The 24,682-nt window shown below is 35.6% G+C and overlaps 1 protein-coding gene across 2 annotated transcripts; it reads right to left on the bottom strand.

The window, feature by feature from the left end:
• Positions 1-17,165: 17,165 nt before the first annotated feature.
• On the bottom strand, positions 17,166-24,233 carry POLA3 (DNA primase POLA3). Of its 2 annotated transcripts, XM_086602349.1 has the most exons (17): positions 24,010-24,233; positions 23,888-23,938; positions 23,629-23,804; positions 23,474-23,551; positions 23,283-23,394; positions 22,643-22,727; positions 22,498-22,549; positions 22,348-22,409; positions 22,139-22,254; positions 21,939-22,060; positions 21,185-21,253; positions 21,052-21,109; positions 18,906-18,979; positions 18,620-18,668; positions 18,000-18,079; positions 17,860-17,927; positions 17,166-17,436 (listed from the first exon to the last, which is right to left on the bottom strand). In XM_086602349.1, exons 1-16 carry the CDS (start codon positions 24,131-24,133, stop codon positions 17,886-17,888), a joined length of 1,350 nt encoding a protein of 449 aa, XP_086458475.1. In that variant the 5' UTR covers positions 24,134-24,233; the 3' UTR covers positions 17,166-17,436; positions 17,860-17,885. The 2 variants fall into 2 exon arrangements, with proteins under 2 accessions (XP_086458475.1, XP_086458474.1); XM_086602348.1 differs by lacking the exon at positions 17,860-17,927.
• Between the last annotated feature and the right edge of the window lie 449 nt (positions 24,234-24,682).

The raw sequence follows: 24,682 nt of genomic DNA, 5'->3' as shown, positions 1-24,682 counted from the left end.
AGTTCAATTTGAAATCTTTATGATAATTTATTTGTCCAAGTTTGTGTACACAAGTCCTACATCTTGCAATTGCTGCATGCTATGAAGTTGTGTCATGGGAAATTCTTAACATGATTTTCTGGAAAAGGTTCCAATAAAGTTTCTGTTGTTACTTTGTGTTGCATTAAGGATTCATTAACAGCTAACCATTTTGGTACCTCAAAAGGGAGGTGCTCCTTATGATGCTACGGACGGTATCCCGGTGCAATGACGGGTAAACTCAGATAGGATAGGATTGTGCGTGTCGGGCCCTTCGGGTGTCATATTTTTTTTTGGGCGAGTTCCCTGTACCATATCCCCCTAAGCTACGCGGTCGTAATATTGTGTTACGTTCCACAGCTGTTACGCCCGAAAAAAAAGGTTCCACACACGAACTCCCCGCTTCAAGGCGTGGTGGCGGGACCGCTAGGGGATTGGCTCGAGGGTGTAGATAGGGTCAAATCTGCGGGGTCATGCAAATACATAGGCCCCCTTCCTTCTCGCCGAAAGTGGTTTAGAAGGCGCTTTCCGATCTACGGTCCCTCGGAGGCGAAGGGTTAGGCAGGTAGTACGGCTCCTCGACTTCCAGCTATGTGTCGCGGCGGAGGCTTATGTAACTAATGTGCCAAAGACTTGACGCTTACTCAAGCCCGTGTTTTAGGAAAAACCTATTATATATAAATGTTTCCCCAAGATTCCTGGCTTTCAAGGTATAGAAATACCTTCGTAAGAATGATCTCATAGAGTACCTCTTTTGAGCTCTCTATTGCCCATTTCTCCTTAGAGAAATCTGTTGTTTTAGGACTCTGACGATAGATGTAGCATTTCAGGATGGGGCCAGCCCAAGCACTACCTAGCTTATTCAAGTGGCAACCCTCATTTGAGCGCCAGTAAGCTATTTTCTGAATTCAGTCATTCAACTGTCCCACATCCCGAGAGAGTAAGGGCGATCCCTACTGCTCCCATTTCAGGCGTTTCATTGACTATACTCATTACTTGCTTTATCCCCAGCTTCACCGACTATAGCCAATTAGAGTTCTGTTCCCTTTCACGCTTCTTGAGGATGCTCAAAATCTAGCTTCCAATGCTTGAAGTAGGAGTGGCATGTTTAAATGCATACTGTGCTTCAAACAAGAATACTAGGAAAAGCATAAATTCTCCCCTGCGATGTTTCCTCCCTAAAGGCTTTATCCGTTCCCACCAAATTCTTGCGGCTTTCTTCCGAAGCGACCAAGGAGCGTAGCTAACGGTTACCGACCCCATCAAGGCCGCAAAGCCTTTATTAGTATGGGGCAACCATCTGGTCGAAGGTTTCTTGCTCATCAAGATAGCATTCCAGTTGTTCGAGAACAGATTATGGTAGACCTCACGGTTACCTACTCTAGGAGTCCCGTTCGTGATCGTTCAATCCGAATCGTTCCACTGTAGGAATCCCGAATTCCGATAAACAAGTTCTTTGTTGATTCTGAAATTGGGACTAGATCTGTTAATAGGATTAGTAGAATCGTCTTCTCAAACAAGTTAAAACCTGAAGATACTCGGGTAGAGGCTATCTGAGGAACAAAGGATGCAAGCAGAGCAAAAAGATTAGTGAACTTAGAAGGCAAGAAGCCATGTGGAAAGATGAAGAAGACCATCGAAAAGCCGAAGAAGAAAAAAAAAGACAAAAAGACCGAGATGGTGGGCGAGTATTTTGATGCCAAGCCAAGTAGAACTGATCGTAGGGTTGCCGTGAAGGAACGAACCAAAAAATAGGTGGTCCGTGGTTGAGCTTGGAAACTATGGCGCAGAATACGCCCCACAAAGTAAACGCCGTAGGGGAGAAGCATGGGAGGTACTATTTTTTAATTTTTACCCTACATTTATTGATAGGCCTATATAGTTTCTCTTAGTATGTAAACATTTGTATATATATATTATTTACAGCCCAACTACTCACATTTGAACATGAGTGCATACATTCCTTGCCTTTCTTATACTAAGGAATCCAGTTTTAACTATAGAATGATAGTAGACTTTTTGTTATTATTTATTAATTTTTCTAAAATGTTTTGATTGGTTTTTATTAGTGATGTTGTATTTGATCAAGTGCTATTAACTAATGGGTTTATTCTCTATTTTTTAGTTTGAATCATCAGTATGAGTCGGACTCTACTAATGAATGTCTCCAACCAATAATTCATTTATTCTTCTAACGATCCATTGTATTTTTTGTTTGTTTTGGTAAAAAATAATTTTACGCGTTTTGATGCTAGCAATTTTTTTTTCCCTATTGAAACAACAATATAAAGTTAGTTCATGGGCAAGGTTGTAGGATCAAATTCACGACTGCAAGGATCCTTCTATTTGTTTATTTTGTTCAGTACCATCTATCTGCAATCTCTTTTTTTCTGCTTTAGGGTCTAAAGTCGACTGGTTTGATTTGTTGTTAGTGACTGCTTTTACAATGGTCCATGTTTGGTGTATGATAGGAAGATAGTTATATGATAGCCAAGATATAGTATTTTGTATTCCATTATTTGTAGCACATAGGTTGTGTGACTCATCTAATTCCATTTCCAGTTCACGTTTGGTATAACTTAAATTATTACTTCATTTTGTTTCAATTATGTAGCCTTAGTAACATGTTAGCCTTTTATTTGTGGAGAACCCATCGTTTTATATGTGGAGAATACACCCCGTGTATTCAATTAGTGTCATTGACAATGAGGTAAACTGATTGATGAATCCAATTATATATATTGTGAAGTTGTGATTAATATGAAATAGAAGCCATGTACCCTATTAGTTTTTAAACATTATGAGTCTCCCTTATATAATTTATCAAAGGGCTAGATTGTCAGGCCATGTCAAAGGTTCCAGCTATTATGCTGCTTAATGATTTCAAAAGTATTTCTTACAGATAGAACTACGTGAACCATAGAAGGAATGATGGGGATTTGTCTTAGCAAGTAGCAGTCTCCTTTCGAGCTCTCTCAGGGTGTCCACGTCAGTTTTTTACTCACGACAATTTAGGATATATATATAAGTTAAACCCCAAGTCCCAATAAAAACCCACGGTTAAAAAAAGATGTTCCTTCTGCTTTCTCTAAACCCCCAACAAAAAAACCAAGGATGAAAAACTGAATAATTGATTTCTATCTCTCGCTAACACTATGCGTAGCTAGCACATCTTCTGCTATCTTCTTCCTTGATCTCCAACGTGAGTTTGGCAATTAAAATTGGTTTTTCTCTCATCGTCAATCTTTTTAAAGATTTTTTGGTTAAATCATATTTCAATATTAAATTGTTAGGTTTTGTTGTGATAAACTTGAGACATATCATACCAGTTTCAATGGGTCATATCCATTGCCTAATGAATGGGTCATATCATCACCATCAGAATTTATTCAGAGCCTTCAATGCCTTCAATATTCCCAATCTAACACGTACGAATTCTACTTATATGGGAATTAACATATTCAACCCACCATTTCAATCCTGTATGGCCAACATATACCTCAACTATTCAACCAAGTGATCACCAGGCCAACATCAGTTTCCTCTTTATATTCATGGAAATCTCTGGCAATTGAACACTACTAAGTTTCATTAATAATGATGAAAAGAGCTCCCAAAAATCACCTCGGCATGAAATATATGAACCTGATCCTCAAAATAGTAGACGTCCTGCAAAATATTATACAGCTTCACTGACGAACCCATATTTCCCTCCGAGTCAAGAGTTGCCATGGGCATGCACCCCTATTAATCCCTCGCCTTCTTCAACTCTTCTCTACCAATGTATTGCATCACTACACCGTCATGAAGGAAATATTTTCTCCATTGCAAAATGGCAGCTAAATCTAACTGGTTGCACATTTTTACAGAGACAACATTAAAACTTCTTAGGGAAATAACCTATTAAACTATTAGAAGACCTGGAAAAGTTAGGTGATACATGATTGTTACAATGAGAATAAAAGACCTATGTCAGATATATCATGTCAAGAATGATTGTGGTATGGAATAACTTTCCATTCAATTTTCCACATAAACATGTTAACAAACCAAGGCAAAAAGTTTGGAATAGATGATAAATTTTAATTTATTTTCTAGACAGAAGGATGATTACCACTTTTCATTATACATTTTCTGCATATCCAACATTGCCTATGTTGCATCCTCTAGCTTTCTAAGCTAAGGCAATAAAGATAACAAGTATGACTGCATTTTCTATGCCTAAAACTAAACGCAAAATACTGGGATGGATGGAGAACACTCATGTTAGAGCTCGGTGTATGATTTTTTTATTTTATCTTTTTTCCGTAGAAATCGAGAGAATGAGTATGATTGCTAAACAAGAAAAGAATGGAAAGGGGTATAAAGTATAAATCAGTGAATCACGAATAAGTCTGCAAGGGATTTTACTCTATCTCACTTTTATTTGATAAACTAGGCTTAAACGAAAACTCCCGGTTACCTTTGTTTTGTGCAATATGAACGTAGGTATCTTCGGACACATTGGATAAGTGTGAGTAACTCAACAAATTCAACCAACTCTAAGCAGTGTCCCGACATTCTTCTCACGCTAAAACATTGTGGAATCCTTAGATTTCTCATATGAAAAGGACAAAGGCACTCCAGGGACTAAGACTATACAAAGGTGGGGTTAGCTGAAAAAAAATACCAAATGAGTTTTCGACTATCTGGCTGTTAAACTTTTATTTGTTATTCACTGAAAAAATGTCAAACAAAGTCATGGATAATGGATTTCTCTTCACCGGACAAAACTATACTATGTTGAACACGCCCACAATATTGAAGAAGAACAGTTTTTAGACTACAGAACGCAAAGGAACATAAGAGTCGATCATCATACTTCGTCTTTTAGATGCCAAAAGCTTACTCTCAGATGAATCCCTGAGGTGTCACCGATGGCTTAACTGAAATTTCAAGTTAAAGTCATCCCCACCTTTATTTGATACTCTTGGTATCAACTTATATCGCACAAATGCTAGCAGAAAAAAGGGACAGAGGCTAGCAAAACGTTCTGGAAGGTTGAAAAGCATAACCAGGAAAGAAATAAATATAAAAAAAAAAAAGGGGGGACGCGTTTTAACTATATCCGTCTTCCATACTTTACTTTCAGAATTAAAATATACAACCAAAAAAAGACAAGGAACCTCAATGGCAATAAGTCAATAACTCTAAAACATTTAATTATCCTCCGTTGATCATATACTTTCACAGCTACAATCTACAATAGTGGTTTTTTCTCAAGTCCAAGTCGCAGGAATTGAATCTCGACTACTTATGCGAATCAAATACTACTTAAATGAAATCATGAACAATGTATATTCTCCCCGATGACCAATTTCAAAGGTCGATGAATCCGGGCGAGGAGCTTGGGGCGGCATTGGTGTATGTCACTATAGAGGATTTTCTCAAGTCCAAGTCGCAGAATTGAATCTTCGACCGCTTATGCGAATCAAATACTACTTAAATGAAATCATGACCAATGTATATTCTCCCCGACAGACCAATTTCGGTGCGCCGATGAATCCGGGCGAGGAGCTTGGGGCCGGCGATTGGTGTATGTCACTATAGAGGATTTTCTCAAGTCCAAGTCACGAGAATTCGAATCTTGTTGCTTATCTTGAATCCAATACTACTTAAATGAATCATGACCAATGTATATTCTCTCTCGACAGACCAATTTCAAATTTGCGTCGATGAATCCGCGAGAAGATATCGAAATCAATAATTTTCATCTCCCGGTTTCTCGAAGATGGAAGTAAGTTCTCTTCAAATTCCCATTAGCTCTCTTTACTCACTGAGATATTTGTTTCATATACTTTCCCATGTTCTCTGCAGTCTGGCAAGGGTTTACTAGGCTCTGAACTCAACTCACAAAGAACATCGTACCTATTTGTGGGCCCAATTTGTGGAGCTGGATCCTACTTCAAGAAGCATCTTGAGTTTGGATTCATTATTGTACTCGAACTTCACTGCCTGAGTAAGATATCCTGAACTAGCAAGGAAGTATACGGTCTAAAAGAATCCTATTTATACTTAACTTCCTAAACAAACATATCTAATAAGAATCTTATTAATACTAAACTTCTAATAACATAATAAAACCTAAACAAACCTAAACAAACCTATATATAAAAAAAAACCCACGATCCTCCTAACACAAAACAAAAAACAAAGGTAAACTTTCAGTTTTTTCTTTTAGTCTGATTTACATTAGTTTTACATATATAACTGAGTTTTTTTTCTTTTTTTCATTGCACGCAATAGAAGATATTCAATCAAGGCTTCAGAAAGAGTTAACAAAATCGATAAGGTAAACAATTTCTTTTCCAGTATTTCTCTTTTATGATTCAACTGATGATAATATTAAAGTTTAAACACATGAGATATTAGCGTTTTTTAATTCAAAATTATATTGAACTATATTGAACTTAAGACCTGTATTAGTGTAACAACCACTCACTATTAACTGTTCGGCAAGGGGGACGGATCTCCTGAGATTGATCCTTCACTCATGGACGGATTCGATACTCAAAGAAAGATGTTCCGGTATGTCACATGAGCCCCCCTCTTAAGGAAGTAAAGTTCCCAACGCCTATGAATATAAGCCAGGGAGGACCGCATTTGATGGGCTTAGTGCTCTTAGCTAGACTAGACTTCTGTAGTTCTTTCTAGGCCCATCGATGCAAACTTCTTAGTCATCTCTGGATTTCATGTTACCATGGGCGGGACCGATCACTACGCTTAGAGTATAGAAGCCACAGGGCTGAAAAGAGTAATCACTTTCTTTTTCAGCTATCCTTACCTAAAGGCACCGCCCGATAGGGTAAAATCGGACTTTATATTAGGAGTCTCGTAACCAAAGAAATTTAGAGGCATAATCAAGGGGCCTCCGATTCTATTATCCGGATTCAATCCGGAAGAAGGAGATACTATGAAGCTCATTAATTAGAGTTTTGATTCAAAAGTAAGCTTCTCAATATTGTGAAATCAGTGGGGACTGGGATAGACAAGTCTCGAGTTGAAGCTATTGAGTTAATCAATCCAACACGCGACAATTTTGATGAAATTATATGAAATATAAAAGCAGACCAAAGGAGAACATATCAACTTTCAAATCATCCATATGCTTAAAAATTAATTTCAAAGGGGAAAGGTGTGTGTGTGTATAAGGTACGGTATAGTATATATGTGTAAATAGAGTATAACAAAATGCATGTTTTTATATCAAAATTATGTAATGCTGGAACCAAGTTTAGTGGTATATATATACTTGCACTTATTCACTATAGCCCAATTTGACACACATTTGGTATCCTCCCACAAAGCCTACAGAACAGTAAAAGATCCATCAATAAAACAAAACCTAAAATTTACATGTTCTAAAAATACCAAATTACAATATGCCCTGACAATGGTGAGATCAGATATTTCGGATAATATAAACTAATGTAATTTTTAAAATGCAGCTCATGGAGTATGAAACCAAACACAAAATTTCACTCAAGACGGTTTGAGAGAAATTCTAATCAAGGAAAAAATTCAGGGAGAACCAGTTTACATATCAAAGATTGAAAACAACCGACACGCTTTCGGATGTCATAATAGATTTGCCGATAATGAGAGAAATCTTCAAAAATCCGAATTATCCTATAAGCCAATTATTTCCGAGGACGATCAAACTAAGAAAGTGGACTCGAGAAAATGCGGCTGCAGAAACGCTTATACGCTTTCTACAACAGATATACAAATTTGAGATTTTAGACGCCAACCACAAAGAAGTCATTACTAAACGCGTGAAGAGTCGCATGAAGCAAATACTAGAGAAAAAAACAACTTCATCAAGATATTGAAAACTTGAGAAAAGAAAATGCCTATTTGAAGTCAATAAATGAAGCATTGCTTATAGGAGGACCAAATTGGGATATGGACTACCTAAGCATCCCAAATAATTCATCGATTTGGATGAGGATTAACGTAGTGTTTTTCAAAGCTGAATTCTATATTGGATGAGGATTACCACGATGTTAGATCCATCAAATTTATGTTTTTTTTTTTTCAATTTGAATTATCTATAGTTCATCATAACTTAATGAAATATTTATTTTAGGACATATACTGAGAATCGCTCGTTGATTTTCTTTTGATAACATTAAGAACCTGTTTTTGGCTTGAATCCACCTAAGGTCGTCGTCTAAAACAAACCTTTTGCTCATCCCGTGTTAGCCTACCCCATATGTATAACCCCCTAAGTCGGTCTTTGCAATCATAGATACATAATTTCTTCATAAACCTAAGTCTTCCCTCGGTCTCCTTAGAAGCGGTCCCCTTATCCGCATTGCCTTAAACCTTCCGACCCTCACGACCACGGGTCTTGGGGGTATCTACAAACCGAATCAACCTCTTTCCCCTCTCTTCCACTTTCCTTTTCGAATTGCCTCGCCCATAGATGGGTGTAATATCAGCTTCAGTTACCTCCCCTTTACACACAGGGCACTCCCTATGATCACAGTGAATATGCAACCACCGATATAAACACGCCAGAACAAATGACCACATGAAGTAACAACCGGTTCCTTAGCCACATCCAAACACACATTGCAATCAAAATTCGCCATTCCATTCCCTTGCTCCTTTCCATCCTGTCCTAAATCCTCAACCACAACGCTTCTTCAAGGCTATCTTTTGGGGACACACCATCCATTTCATTCAACCCCTCGAAAACTATAGTACCACCACCACTACTGAACACTGGATCAAGCTGCAGATGAAAATGCCGCACTTTCGAGTCATACTCAACCCCATAAGGAACCCTAGACTTATACCTCCTAACCCTCGATCCTACGATTCGCCTCAATCAATCTCCTAAAACGAAACTCGGGTATTGAAGAAGGTCTCACTGCAAAGAGACATCATCAACCCCTCGATACGAACAAGTGACGGGACCACCAACCAACCCACCACCAATATTATCAATATTATTGACTTGATTAGTAGTAGTAGGTGAAACCGAAAAATACTGAACATGAGTATGATAACCCAAAACCAACGCTTTTTCAATCCAACCCAAAGATGAACAAGATCGAGAAATGTTAACCTCCCCCACCAAAAAAATCTCATTCATTCCTCACATTCAGCAGCAGCGAAGACTCGCACCACTAAACCCCAAACATCTCTCCAACCAAAAATCTCATTCACAGCAAAGACACTCAACCCACTAGACCCCAAACCACTCTTCCACCAAAAATCTCATTAACGGATAAAGTCAGCAGCAGAAAGACTCGCCGCCCTTCGACCCCAAACCACTCTCCCACCAAAAAATCTCATTGATCAAGCATAAAATGCAACGGCAAAGACTCGCCACACTCAAACCCAAACCATTCCCTAATGGCAACCCTTTCTCAAAGTGTTTCTAACAACAATAATGCAACTCTCTTTTCCAATCATTTGCATTTTGTTGACATAACATAATATACAAGTATATTACACAACCGCGACAATTCAACAAAAACATTCTAACAAGTGTACCACCAAATAACTCGAGGCCAAAAAAGAATGCTCAACATTACTCAATTATATACTTTTCTAGAACATACAATGCAAATTAAACACTAATTAAGAAATTATAATCAATAAAGCAAATTAATAATGCGAAAAAAGATACTAGCCTTGCAATCATTCTCAGGTGAAACCTTTCTTAAGTAGACTACATCGGAATCTCCCTTTCCTCGTGGAAGACATTATCGCCTATAAAATGTAGGGCGGGCTGTCCTGTTTCCCAAGAACACAAAATCTAACTCATCATGCTTTGAGTTTTGAGGTGATAGTTTGAACATCATTTCTCACATTTTGCAGAAATATAAGAAATTTGGAATACTTCCCAAGTGATTAAGTGAACAAGAACTTTTGGTGAACAGGAACCACTTACATAGTGTATTTGTCAATGAGGAGCTGAATCTCATTACCACCATTGAAGTACTTAATGTGATCAAAAGCCCATGTGGGCACATAGTTCCTGTTAAATGTAACATGAACAGCTTTCTTTAAAGCTGCACTCATTACTCCTGATGCTAAGAATAAAAACACCAGACACAAAATCCCCAGTGAAGAAGCAGCCATCTTTACTTCTTTTGGAAAAATAAAATGAGAGCTAATGTAACAAGAGGAATGGGGGGTCTATTGTGGCTGCGTTTGAGTGTCTAATAACAACTATAATCAATTTAGTTTGGAAGGAAGCTGCGTGGGAAAAAGAGGTACCAATTCAAATTTGAATTGATACAGTACCCGCTTAAAACATAAGTTATAATTTGTTGGGCCCAAGCCCAACAGTAATAGTAAAACAAAACTTAAAACACGAATCGCCATTCTTTGTCACCAACTGAAAACGAGAAAGGGGAAATATTAATATAGGCCTTTTAATAACTTTTTTTTTTAAAGCTGTAATTATGTGTTAAAATAAGGTTATTTAGTTTTAGGTCGTCCCAAATCCCAATAATATGGGTATTTGCATTGGACCCAAAGTTTTACGTTTCTTAGCTTTAGGTAACTCTATCGTTAGTTAACGATTCATTTACCAAGTTTGACCATCTATTGTGGTGTGTATGGTGTTATGCCCTTTCAAAATGCAACAACGACCCTCACACGTTTTGCACGTGCCCACACTATAAAATTCAAAATCCAAATTTTAAAATACCCGACACGTGTCATAATCCATGCTCCTGATAAAGTGGAGGTTGCAAAAAAGGAGAAGCCCACTGTTCCAAAATATCAAAATTTAAGACAAATACAAAACTAAAACCTACTTAAAATTGAACTTCCAATCACTTAGTAAAACATAATCTATTAACCTAAAAAAAAAAATTAACTACACATATCGAAAAACCAGGTAGCCTATTTTCTTCCTCTTCTCTATTATTTACAATTGTTTATTGACTTCATTTTATTATGTATATTGCAGATAATGGCGTATGAAAATTACGACTTATGTAAAAAAAAAAAAATGCTAAAGGAAATTCTAGAAGCGGACTTAACATTCAACAAGATCCAAATCTACAACACGTAATTAGAGAGCGGACGATTCAAAAGCACTGGACATTAAAGTTACCAAAAGACTTATTCTTTAACAGTGAAGACGCGTCATAGTTATAGAAATTGATGGAAGCCCAACATATTCTCAAGCAAAAGCAGAGGATTCAAAGCAGCTTTTTCAATGCAATACGCTTTATAAAGGATGAACGTGATATGGAAATTGAAGACTTCAATTTCAAAGAACTTATGAAGAAAAGAATAGAAGTTGAAGAGAAACAGAATCAACTCGACATCCTCAAAAATATTATGCTAGATTGTTTGGTTGATGATAAACACAACAAAGATAAAATATATTATCTCGAAGAAAAAATTAAAGGAATGAAAGGCATGAAGAGTTCCATAATAAAGAAAAGAAAACCATGAGGATTAGTACTTTAATACCAAAACTTTATTATGTTGGTCACATAGTATTTTTTTAATGGCCAAGGTTTAACGCTTCTTATTTATGAAAGTTTGTCACTATAGAGTCAGTTAATTTTTAGTTTAAATTTATAATATAAGCACGCTCACTTTTACAATTCTACTACTTCAAGTATATTGTGTTCGATATCAAAAAAAATATAAGTCATTTGTCACCTTTGGAGTAGGTATTCATATCATAGCATTGTTTCGTTTGCTGACCTTCTAAAAGAAGTGAGTAATTGTAAATAAGTGGATGCCCTGAACATTCAACAATATAAATACTAGAAAGTGTCTTCCAAATATTAATGAGATAGTGGCACAATCGATTATGAAAATGGTGAAACCTAATGTTATCCCTCAACAATCTCTCTCCTCATAATCATAAACGCACCACACATCACAGTGTGGAAATCTTCACACACTCTGAGGTTCGTACTAAATAGTCCAAATGATGTCTGTAAAAGATCATCCAATGCTTCCTTCATCTCTTTTGACTTTGGGTGCGTAATGTCACCAGCAAATAACTCATGTATAATCCCATCCTTTACTTCCATCAAGCTGCAACCAGGGTTCTTTTCTCTTTTTTCTCTAATCAGATTTCAAATGATCCGATTAGCAACAAAGAGTGCTCCCCACACTTCAATAGGTATCATCGCTACAAGGTTTAAGGCTTCTTCCAAGTGTCCAAAGACAACCAAGAAGATCTACCAAGAATACGTCAACAAAAACACCAATAAAATTAATATCTAGATTTTGGGCGATTCAGATTTTGGGCCTTTGCCTAGCCACATGACTCATTCGGACAAATCAAGACCCGTGGCCAAGATTCCCGCAATTGTTGTATACATTATCATTTGTGCAAGAAACACCTATATGGCCAGTCTTATAGCAGTTGTTGCAAACCTTGAGGTCAAAGAACGGAATCTCAAAATGTGACCAAATTTTACCGAAAGTATGGCATATCACCTCATTTTGTAAGTCAACGCCCATGTGGTCGCTCACAACAATTCCAAAGACAATGACTTGGTAGAACACTCACCGCAATGTGCCCGATAACAATGCCAAGCAAAGATAACATATCCATATTAAATTTTTTGGATGTAGATGGAGGAGGAAAACACAGGTACCTAAATCAAAATTATATTTTTGGATTAAGGTTTGTTTTGATATTTTACATTAGTACAAAACAACATGTAAAGTCGGGCTTAGGGGCTAAAAGTTTACAAGCAGAAAAAAATTAAACACAAATACAAATCAAAGGAATTAACAAATCAACATGTTTAATCGGTCTTAACTATCGTATGTCCGAAGAACCTATATATCGCCTTTCGTGGTTCTTCCGATTTCATCTAACCAAAGTGGGTAAGTATATTACAAAGAGGAGGTGAGTTAAAGAAATTCAGTCCCGCAACTAATGTTTCGAAGTTTAAAATCCTTCTTGAGTGTGTGTGTGTATAAAAAAATGTATAACTTGATAGTTCACTAAATTACTTTTAGATTACTTTTGCTTCGATAGCAAATATGACATGATAATTGTACTAGCAACTTTTTATGCATTGCATAGGTAGGTTCGATTCAAGACATAGAAATGCTCAAGTTTTGAAAAGTGTATGCCAAAGTTTCGTGTAGATTTGCTTTTGAAATTTGAAGTAATCAACAACTTAACAAAGGCATCAAATAGAATCTCGAGTCATTAATTATATATATGTACTATGTATATCACAAGAATGTATTATCTTACACGGACATTTCATAAAGTGTCTATCAACTTTGTAATCTATATATAAAAAAAATAGGCTAAACAATATTATAGTAGACAAAATGACATAAACCAATTTTAATCCAAAACATTAATATGTAGAAACCAACTTCTAATCAAAAACATTTTTTAATTTAGAGCAACACAAAGCAAACAATATATTATTGAAAGAGGTTAGATGCATTATTTATTCGACATAAGCTTCCAACCAACTCAATTTTTTAATTAACTTACTTGGACAAGCAAAATGCGTCGCTTATTCAGTCGAGTCTTCAATTTAGTTCGGATTTTATCCAATCATATCATATCGTTAATCAATTTCACCAATTCTAATAAATTTCACCATAACAAACAATTGTATGCAAATGCATTAAAGTAACTTCAAAGAATAATTCACGGAGAATCGGAAATTGGATACAAATGCATTGAAAATAAACCTCGAAGAATAATTAACGAGAAATCGGAAACTAAATAAACTTTGATGATCCCATAAAGTGAATCATGTATAATTTTTTTAATGTCATGTTTGTAAAGATACTACATAAGGATCAATAGAAGTTGGTGTGTAGGTATTACACACCATCTTAGATAATTAACGGAAAATAAAAAAACGGATGCAAATGCATTAAACTACCCTCAAATACTAACAGGGAAACGGAAACTTGATGCAAATGCATTGAGCTAATATCAAATAATAATTAACCGAAAATTGGAAACTAGATGCAACTGCATTGAACCAACCTCAAAGAATAAATAACGAAAAATCACGGGAAAGTAGATACGGAAACAAATTTATCGAACTAACCTCAAAGAATTATTAAAGAGAAATCGAGAAACTTGATGCAAATGTAACGAACTGACCTCAAAGAATAATTAATGGGAAATTAGAACATGAATGCAAATGCATTGACCTAAACACAATGAATAATTAACGCAAAATCAGAAACTGGATGCAAATACATGGAACTAACTTCAAAGAATAATAGCCTCAGAGAATAATTAATGGTAAATCAGAAACTGGATGCCAATACATCGAACTGATCTAAAAGAATAATTAACAAAAAATCGGAAACTGGATAAAAATACATCGAACTAACCTTAAAGAACAATTAATGGAAAATTAGAACCGGATGCAAATGCATCAAACTAACCTCAACAAATTATTAACGGAAATCAAACCGATGCAAATACATCGAACTAACCTCAAATAATAATTAACGAAAAATCAGAAATTGGATGTAACGACATCGAGCTAACCTCAAAAAACCATTAACTAACATGAAATCAGAAACTAGATACAAATGCATCGAACTAATCGCAAATACAACGAACTAACGAAAAATCGAAAATGGGATACAAATGCATTGAACTGACCTCATATAATAATTAATAGGAATCGAAAGCTCAAACAATATATTATTGAAAGAGGTTAGATGCATTATTTATTCGACAGAAGCTTCTAACCAACTCAATTTTTAAATTTAGTTACTTGGTCAAGCAAAATACGTTGCTTATTCAGCCAAGTCTTCAATTTAGTTCGGATTTTATCCAATCATATCGTTAATAAATTTCACCACAACAAACAACTGTATGCAAATGCATTGAACTAACTTCAAAGAATAATTCACGGAGAATCGGAAATTGGATACAAATGCATTAAGCTAATATCAAATAATAATTAACATAAAATCAGAAACTAGATGCAACTGCATTGAACCAACCTAAATCGGATATTGAAACAAATTTATCAAACTAACCTCAAAAAATTATTAAAGAGAAATCGAGAAATTTGATGCAAATGTAACGAACTAACCTAAAAAAATAATTAATGGGAAATTAGAACATGAATGCAAATGCATTGACCTAAACACAATGAATAATTAACGGGAAATCAGAAACTGGATGCAAATGCATGGAACTGACCTCAAAGAATAATTAACGAGAAATAGAAAAATGGATAAAAACATATTGAACTAGCCTCAAAGAATAATTAATGGTAAATCAGAAACTGGATGCTAATACATCGAACTAACCTCAAAGAATAATTAACGAAAAATCGGAAACTGGATAAAAATACATTGAACTAATCTCAAAGAACAATTAATGGAAAATTGGAAACTTGATACAAATGCATAGAACTAACCTCAACAAATTATTAACGGGAAATCGAAAACTGTATGCAAATACATCGAACTAACTTCAAATAATAATTAACGAAAAAAAATCAGAAATTGGATGTAATGACATCGAGCTAACCTCAAAGAATCATTAACTAACATAAAATCAGAAACTAGATGCATAATCGCAAATACAATGAACTAACGAAAAATTGAAAACGGGATACAAATGCATTAAACTGACCTCATAGAATAATTAATAGGAATCGAAAGCTGGATGCAACTACATCGAATTAAGCTCAAACAATAATTAAAATGAAATTAAAAATATGATGCATATGCATCAAATTAACGAGAAATTGGAAACTGGATACAAATGTAAGGAATTAATCTAAAAAATAATTAACAATAAATCAAAAATTGGTTGCAACTACATGGAACTAACCTCAAAGAATAATTACTAGAAAATTGGAAACTTGATGAAATTGCATTTAACTGACCTCAAAGAATAATTAACAATAAATCATAAAACTGGATGAAAATTTGTTGAACTAACCTCAAAGAATAAGTAACAGAAAATTAGATATAAATATATTAAATTAATCTCAAAGAATAATTAACTGGAAATTGGATGCAAATGCATTGAATTAACTTCAAAGAATAATTAATGGAAAATCGAAAATTGTATGCAAATGCATTGAATTAAGCTAAAAAAAAAAAAATTCGAAAACTGTATGTATAGACAAGTGTTTGAGCTGATAGACAACTACGAGTATATAGTTTGTCTTTTCGCTATCATAAGTAAAAGTTAATAGATAAATATAATATTAATATCTTTTTTTTACTCATACATTAAAGAAAAAATAAAAATATATGTTTTTTTTTCAAATCATAAGAAAAAAAAATATTTTCATATAACGGCACCCGTTCGTAGGATGGGTTCGAAAACTAGTATCAATGTAACTCACTCCATACTATACAAAGTAGTAAATAAGGAGGCCTCTTTAGTTCATTAACCTTTTTTTACATAACAATTTTATCTTTCCAAAGCAACTATGTATCTGTTAAAAGAAAAAAAGTTTCAATTTATTGATCTTTTGATAATTAGATTGACACTTCACATAAGTGACTTTGATAATTAAATCATTGCTTATAATATATTAATAAAATTGACACTTCACATAAGTTTGAACATACAGAGAAATTGACAATTTAACACCTAATTGTTTTACTCTTTCAGAAGAAGTCCCAAACCAAGCTGGTATCACCAGTAAAAATGAATATTAGCTACCCCCAAGGTTGGTTATAATTGTGTTCCTTCAATTTTGCTGCATTTTGTTAGTTAAATTAGTTAAGAGAAAAAGTATAGAGAAAATTGTTTTGAATAAATTCATTGTACAAGGATATTTATCCAACTGTGCGTATTGTTTGGAAGAAAACAATTTCTCTGTAGTTTTTATGAAAATTATAATGCTTTGGTTTGATAAGTGTAGAGAAACATTAACTTACGGTTGCTCCTGCTACAGTCATGTTATCGGAATTTGCTTGTTCACTGGTGGTGCAACTGGAAGGTAGAAGAGTGGTAGACGGAACATAAAATGAAAAAGTTCAGTAAAAGGCTCGAATGTTGCTCTTGTTATGTCGGGGCTAAAAAAAACGATAAAAAATAGCCAGATTGTTGGAGGTGTCCAAGCGATGGGCGTTTTTAAATGTAAGTTCCTGGTGAAGGGTAAATGCACTTCTGTGACCCTTCCTTCTGCCGGTTTTTAGCAACTAGGCCTGAAGGCATCAATGCCCTGGATAACCGAATAGAGAAGTTTTGCAACTGAATTTACAAGTGTAGAATCCCGTACTAATTACTATGTTTACCTTTCTTAGTTTCTTACAGAAAGATTTGATGCTACAAGCAAACAAAAAATTAAGTAAACCACAAAGGCACTGAAAAGGAGCTCCGGCATACACTTGTAACCATTACCAACTCAAGGAATTCTTTGACTGCTGTACTTTCGCACTATATGAGCTTTCTATCTCCTCCTGCAACATACCCGACTGTGGATTAGAAGGAAGGTACCAACCTCATTGTTACTATAATGAACTTTAAACCACACAGCCACCATTAACTTCTAAAAGTCCTCCATGTACTACAGAAAACGTAAATTTTGATCATTGAAAAGTTCAAGAGATAGCTCTTTGGATAAAGATGGATGAAGGAAAATGATACGAATTTTGTCCTTCAAAATTGGTACAAGGCATTGCAAATAGTTATCCTTTGATGTGGATAGGTTAACATTTTAATATCTAATCCCCGAATTTAGACCATTTTGGAGAATGGAAATCAAGAAGAAAAACAACAGTCAGTTGTCAGAACTTCATCTGGGTTCGAATCCTAGTGAAGCTTATTATGAAAAGCGAATCGATGGGGAAAATAACAGTCCCCATCTCACAAATAAAACACACCTGTGCGCATGAACGCACGCTTTTGGCTAATTTGATTCCCGTGTTTCTTTCAGTAATTGGAGAAACAGCTACAGAATAATATAGCAAAATTAACAAACACACACACATATATGTATGTAAAAAAAGGGAATGAGAAAGACCTTGCAAGATTTCAATAGAGGCTCCAAGAATGAGGATCTGAAAAACCTTATTGACTTGCCTAGAGAAGTTCTGTCCCATTCTGCAATCATTGAGATGTGTAAGAAGAATTCCATTACAGTTTATATAGCAAACCTCAACAATCATATGTTCACAAAGAGAAATCCATACTGTCTACAGTACACTGAGGAGTTTCAAGTATTATTTCAGGATTTGGGGGGGGGGGGGAAGGGATCGGATCTGTTGGGAAAGTGTTGAAGTAAACTAAAACATCATAATAGTTTCCCAACGACATTCACCCGACCCTGTCCACATGCAAGTAATGGTATATCTCCAAGTATTGAGTTGTGTCAATACAACTGTAAGTATTCTAATTGTCATTATCGCATGGTCTTTTCTTTTTTACCATATACTAAAGAACAGCATCCTGATTGAATGCTTGAGGCCTGATCTGGCAAGGGGGCACATTGTTAGTAAATTGCCTAATAGTCTTCCTAAGATTTTTTCAACACTACATTACAGGTTTGGAAGTTTTAGATCAACCAGAGATTTGGCAAAAACTATCAAAGTTTGTCAACGAATAGGTAAACAATAGTATAAAATAATGTTAGCACGAATGTACCATTTTCAATATCTTCGCTCAAACCTCCCATGTTAAGTTCTTCAAGCAGCTGCATAGTAACACCATGTCACAATCAGCAATTTCAAGAAATAGAACTTTATCACAAAAACATCACGGTTATTAACTAATACTAGCTGAACAATCGTAAAATTTTGAAGATAGTGAAGTCAAAAACTAAGAAGATACCAGAAGTCTTTACATTTCATAAAAAGAATACGATAGACTCTTTGTGAAAATGTTCGGGAGAGCTACAGAAAGAATAAAAAACATATCAATGAGTGCTTACCGTGGAAAGGGTTGGGACAGTCGTAGGATCAAACTCCTCACATTTGTTAGGATCAATGGGGACACAAACACGGCCTACAAAAAGAAAATGATTAGAAACGTACATATAAAAGTTACAAAAGAGCATAATATACTTGCATATGAAGAAAAAAGGCGATTAATAGTCATACAAGAAGAGTAAATGTTTCACCCAGTATTCTCAAATACCTTTATGGATCAACCTCTAGGAAGGTCCTTAGCCACCTCCTTTCTTTCCCCACAAAAAAGCTTTACTTTTGGAGTGTACATAGCTCTCCGAATCCAAACCACCCCGCCCCCCCCCCCACCCCCCCATTTTTTTTTTTAATAATTATTAATAAGATAGGGAGATCCCTTTTGTTAGTAAAGTTTCCAATTCCCCCTCTTCGTGTTCATCACCACCAACGTCATCATAGACCGGATCCCCTTGAGGATTTGAGGAAAAGCCTATTTCCCCATTCGTTACATAGAAGGAGATGCATAGACTACCTTTTTTACTTTGATGGGCAAGCCTGTTTTCAGTGAGATCAGTAACCTGGTAGTGCTGGTGGGGTACAAACCTGACCAGCATCTCAAAGATTAATGTAATATTTTGACCTAATTCTCTATAACTTCTAGTAACTTGCAATTCCAATATTGGATGCTGTGGAGGTTTTTACCTCAAAGTTTCTTCCCATACAAGTTTTCATCATATCAATTTTCACACCGACAATGCATCAAAACAGCACTAAATGACATTAAGGAACAAAACCTGCCTAATCTCACCTCACCCCTGAGTATCAACTTTCTTTTTTTGGTCATTTTACATCACTTTATGCATTTTCAAATCAAATGCTGCCATGTGGCAGCGTTCTTCCCGCAGAATGAGCATGTCCAAAAATTGCCAATAAAGACTTCATAGAAGTTTTTTTTATGTACAGTACACCACACATAAACAACTTTGTGCAGACTAGACGTCATAATTTATACATTTTTTTGGCAAAGTAGACTACTTTAGAAATTGTGGTCCAAATCCGTGGTTTTAAAAAAAAAGGAGACTGTGTATACACTTCAAAAATCATTGTCTAATTCAATGTAAACGTCTTAAATATCATCGAAAAGATGTCCTTATGGCAATATTGGTTTCGTACGTGTCCTTAACAATATTTGATAGCTCAAAATAAGGTCGATCCGGAAAAGGTACAGCCTAAACCTTGATAATTGATGTCTACACTGAGCCAAATCTCTCTTGAATTTTGCCTCAAGTCAATGAAAGCCGGATCTCAATAAAATGGAGACTATATGTAACCACTTGTCTCCGAGCCCACTCTCTATGCTTCAGTAGTTAAGTTTATTCGATTGTCCACCACTTTCTTGATTTCTTACTCACTAATATACCTTATCCGCTTAGAAGAACGTCACGCCGTGATGTTGTCCTTGTGGAAAAAATTCATAAACAGGGACCATTATGAAAGTTGCTAAATATAAGAGAAGCTCAAAGCTCAAAGTTGCTAGGGGGAGCGGCAGCAGTAGTGGTAGTAGTGGTAGTAGTGGTAGTGGTAGTAGTAGTAGTAGTAGTAGTAGTAGTAGTAGTAGTAGTAGTAGTAGTAGTAGTAGTAGTGGTAGTGGTAGTGGTAGTGGTAGTGGTAGTAGCAGTAGCAGTAGCAGTAGCAGTAGCAGTAGCAATAGTAGCAGTAGTTGCTGTTGTTGCTGCTGTTGCTGCTGCTGTTGCTGTAGTAGTAGTTGTTGTTGTTGTTGTTGTTGTCTTGGTAGATTTAGATTCCTTATGTGGCTCAAGAAGAGAACTGACCATCTTATTTCCGTGTTCACCTAGGTAATGTGTGTCCCTACAGTAGTACAATTATTATTCGTGATAAGTGATCAACACTATAAAGCAAATATGTTATTTCCCAATTTGCACCCTGTCAAGTTGAAAGCCAAAGTCTTTACCATTACCATATACCGATCTGAATTTTCCATTAAGTTGCCAAAGTGAAAACGATTAACATGTTGCTTTTCCACAAAATTCAAATAGAATCCATGACTGGCCAACTCACGTGTTTGTGCTTACAGTTGAATAGCTCATTTCAAGGTCACACATACACAGGAAAGTTTGGAACTCATATTAATAAAATACAATGTGGTCTGACCTGTTTTAGGGTGTACGCAGAATGGTGCTTTAAGAAGATGATTCATGTGTTTTGAAACCTAAAGGAAACCAAACCAAGTTTAGGAGAAGAATATAGTAGATACATAAGTACTGTGAAACATAAAGCGCCACACCTCCAGGTCAAGCCTTGGGTAGGTATACGAGAAAACAATCTCTTCGACACATCTACGAAGCCCATGCCCCTAGAATCAAATGGGAAATAGAAAATAGATTTTAGAAAAGTCAGTTCAAAACTCGAAAGAAATAAAAACACATTGACACCAAGATTATGTTTTATTTTGTAATATGTCAAATGTAGTAGTAGTAACACATCATGAAGGAACACGGAGATATCAGCAGATACAGGAATGAGATTCGACCTCGATAAATCATGTTTCAGCATATATGTAGATCGGTTAGTGTGGCAAATGCAATCTAGAAAAAAAAAAGTAAAAACAAAATTTTTAAAGGACAATTGCGTTTTAGAAAAAAGATGGAGTTTAATCCTAATTTTAATGGTCATTTTCACAGCATTCAAATTCCTCATAAAGGCATATAGATGGTCCAGAGGAAAAAGCACCACAACAGAGTGATCTTGAGCACCTAATAGTATATAGACTACTAAACTCTTAAGGGAAAACGGTAGCATACCAATCAAACAACAGAGTGAATGAGGACAACTATCCAACTATCAGGTACTTGTTTCAGAGACCTTTCTATGAATAGCCAAATGACAAGTTCGATACCCTAATATGGTAAGAAATGAGTGCATTGGGTCCTCTTTAAATTAGCTTTGTAGAACTGAGGCAACACGTATTCAGCAATATTCAGTCAACGAGTAATGATTTTTCTTTGATGGAAAGTCCCTGTGACAGTGTAGGTTCATACCTTCGTTTTTCCAGACTGCAATGAATGTTTCAGTTGCTGCCACCGAGAAACATTAATGTCTTCTCTGGAGATAGAGGACCGCCGGTTTTCCAACCATTTACCCCGAAGCTCAGCAGTAACAGCTGCCAAAATGTCAGTTTTTATCTAATGGAGGAGGAAAACACACTCCTTTGTCCTAACACAATCGTTGAGTTGCATACCATCATCAGGAATCAATTGTAGGATCTTTTCAAATCTCTCCTCAGTTGCAAGTAGCTTTTGGCCAGGAAGCAGTTTTTCTTCAAAGAAGCTATTTAAGACCTCCGTGTATGATCTTCTGCATAGCATAGATACGACTTGGTAAAAGTAGAGAACGAAATAAATAATAGTGACCAACTTAAGAAAAAAATAAAAATAGAGTAATACATACACTAGAAAAGGATGAAGTGCAGGACCGGTAAGAGAAACCTTTTTATGGCTATTTTCATTGCCCTGAAAAAACAAATCATCAAAAGAGTTAATAAATTGGGATACTTGGAAAGGACAATGACTATACAACAACGATGCGGCATTGTAGAACCTTATATACACGAAAGTACTCGGTAATTGCCGCTCTTTGTTCATTTGACAACCTGAATAAGACAGTAGCACAGGTTAAGCTAAAATTTGAAAATGTACATATACTTAAGTATGGAAAAATCTATCCCAGATAATTCTCAGATTACCTTCTTGCTCTACCGTCACAAACCCAGCAATGAACACCACGCCGACCGCTATACACCCAGAGTATATGATTAAAACCAAAGTCATCTGCATTGCAGGTTTAGAATAAGGATTTGTTATTGTTTTGTCCATTATCATTGCGAATCATAATGGACAGACAACCAAAAATAAAGTTTCTATATATATTTCTAATTAAATGGCACAAACTTTATATATATATATATAAAAAAAACATGTAGAGAATTTCATATAGAAGGCCAGGCACCACAACCTTAAAACTCTAAAATTGTAACCTCTGAGGACCCAAAAGTCAGATGTACAATCAATGCGGCAGGACATGTAAAAAGATCCTCTCTTTCTTCTGTTTTCTAGGAATATAAGAGTGTCATGGTTATACGGTCAAAAAAGAGAGGAGAGACAGTAGATATTGACTTCTCCAAAGGCCTCTTTGACACGGTTATGTCATTAGAAACCATAATCAGGTTGGACATTTACGCTGATCAAATTAGGCCAAATATTACGCCAGGAAAACGAATCCAATTTCAGACTTCCAGAAGCACATGTTTGCATGTTAAATGATTTTATTATAAAATGCTATCTACAATCAACACATTCATCAAGTTTAAGTAAACAACTTCACACCTCTAAGAGTTGTATCAATCACTTTAATAGCAATGGTCATCAGTGGCCAGCATTCTAAGCAAACATCAGCTCCAGAACAGCAATATCTTACATCATCATAATCTGACATATCCTGTATAGGCCATTTAAAATAAATTAAATGTATTTTACATGGAGATTCTGTTCACTTGTGCAAGAAACTGATAACTTACAATATCAAAAACCAACTCCCTCTCCACGGGAGTAAAAACATTATCACTGCCTTGTGCATAGGCGTGTCGTTTAGCAGGCTGCAAAAACACAACAGTCATATTAAAATATGAATAATAAAAAAAAAAAAAAAAGAGAAGAGTTAGAGAAAGCATACATCAACACTGTAAACAGGGCCAATATCAATTTTAAAAGGGCATTTGTTTTTAATAGAGCTCTCCAATTGCGCTGCACTATTAAACGACTGGAAACGGATATAAATATCGTTTTCTAGAGTATACGAAAACTCCCTCCGTCCAAAATAAGACTGATCACACGCTGGATGCTTCCCATCTACAATAATAATAATAAGAAAAACAAAAAAAAAAAAATTAAAACAAAATACATAATAAATAAATAAAAAAAAGTAAAAATACCATTTCCATATGACATCCATTTGAAGATTTCAGCATGTGGAAACAGCTTTCCTGGAAAGAAACAGTTGAGTTAGTTAGAGTTGATTAGAAATAGAGGTGTGTTGAGGATAGAAAAATATTACCATAGTAAAGTTTAAGATAACTGGGGTTAAATCCTTCGGGAAGAAGAACTCTTTGATTGACGTCCATATTATCTCCTCCTTTGTTACTAATTTCTTGGTGAGACTTTGACCAAGGGGCTGTCATGAGAAAGGAAATGGGCGGGAAAATGAAGAAAAGTAACGCGTTTGGCGGGAAGGATAGAACAATTATAGGGTCTTTTAGGTTTTGGTCCTCCTAACTAATCGGTATTTGGGGTTTGGTCTTTATTAGGCTTTGGTCCTCATAAGTCATCTTGACTAAACAGTGGTCCTCATAAGTCATCTTGACTAAACAGTCAACCAAATTATTAGACTTTTAGTCAAGATGATTTAGGAGGCCCAAAGCCTAATAAGTCGATTAGTGTGGATCCCTCCAAAACCTAAAAAATGATGAATTCTGCTTGAAAGTTGTTTCTTTCTTCACTTATTTTCGGCTAGATTACAAGAGAATGGGTGCATATAAGAAAACGTCCCTTACTCAGTGCAGCAGTGAGTTCTTGCATTGCTTACCTTAGTGATCACGGTGAATGCTGAACACCTATCACTTTTAAAATGGCATCTTAAAGTCTCATCCTGATTAACTTCATATGTGTTAGTTCCATAACTTATCGATCTGTTATATTTATGTCTCTCAATTGATCTATTCAGTTGTAGC

The sequence above is a fragment of the Coptis chinensis genome, chromosome 3 (genome assembly GCF_015680905.1).
Source record: "Coptis chinensis isolate HL-2020 chromosome 3, ASM1568090v1, whole genome shotgun sequence".
NCBI classification, from domain to species: domain Eukaryota; kingdom Viridiplantae; phylum Streptophyta; class Magnoliopsida; order Ranunculales; family Ranunculaceae; genus Coptis; species Coptis chinensis.
Note: the sequence above shows the minus strand (reverse complement) of the source record. Positions and strands in the feature narration are given on the sequence as shown.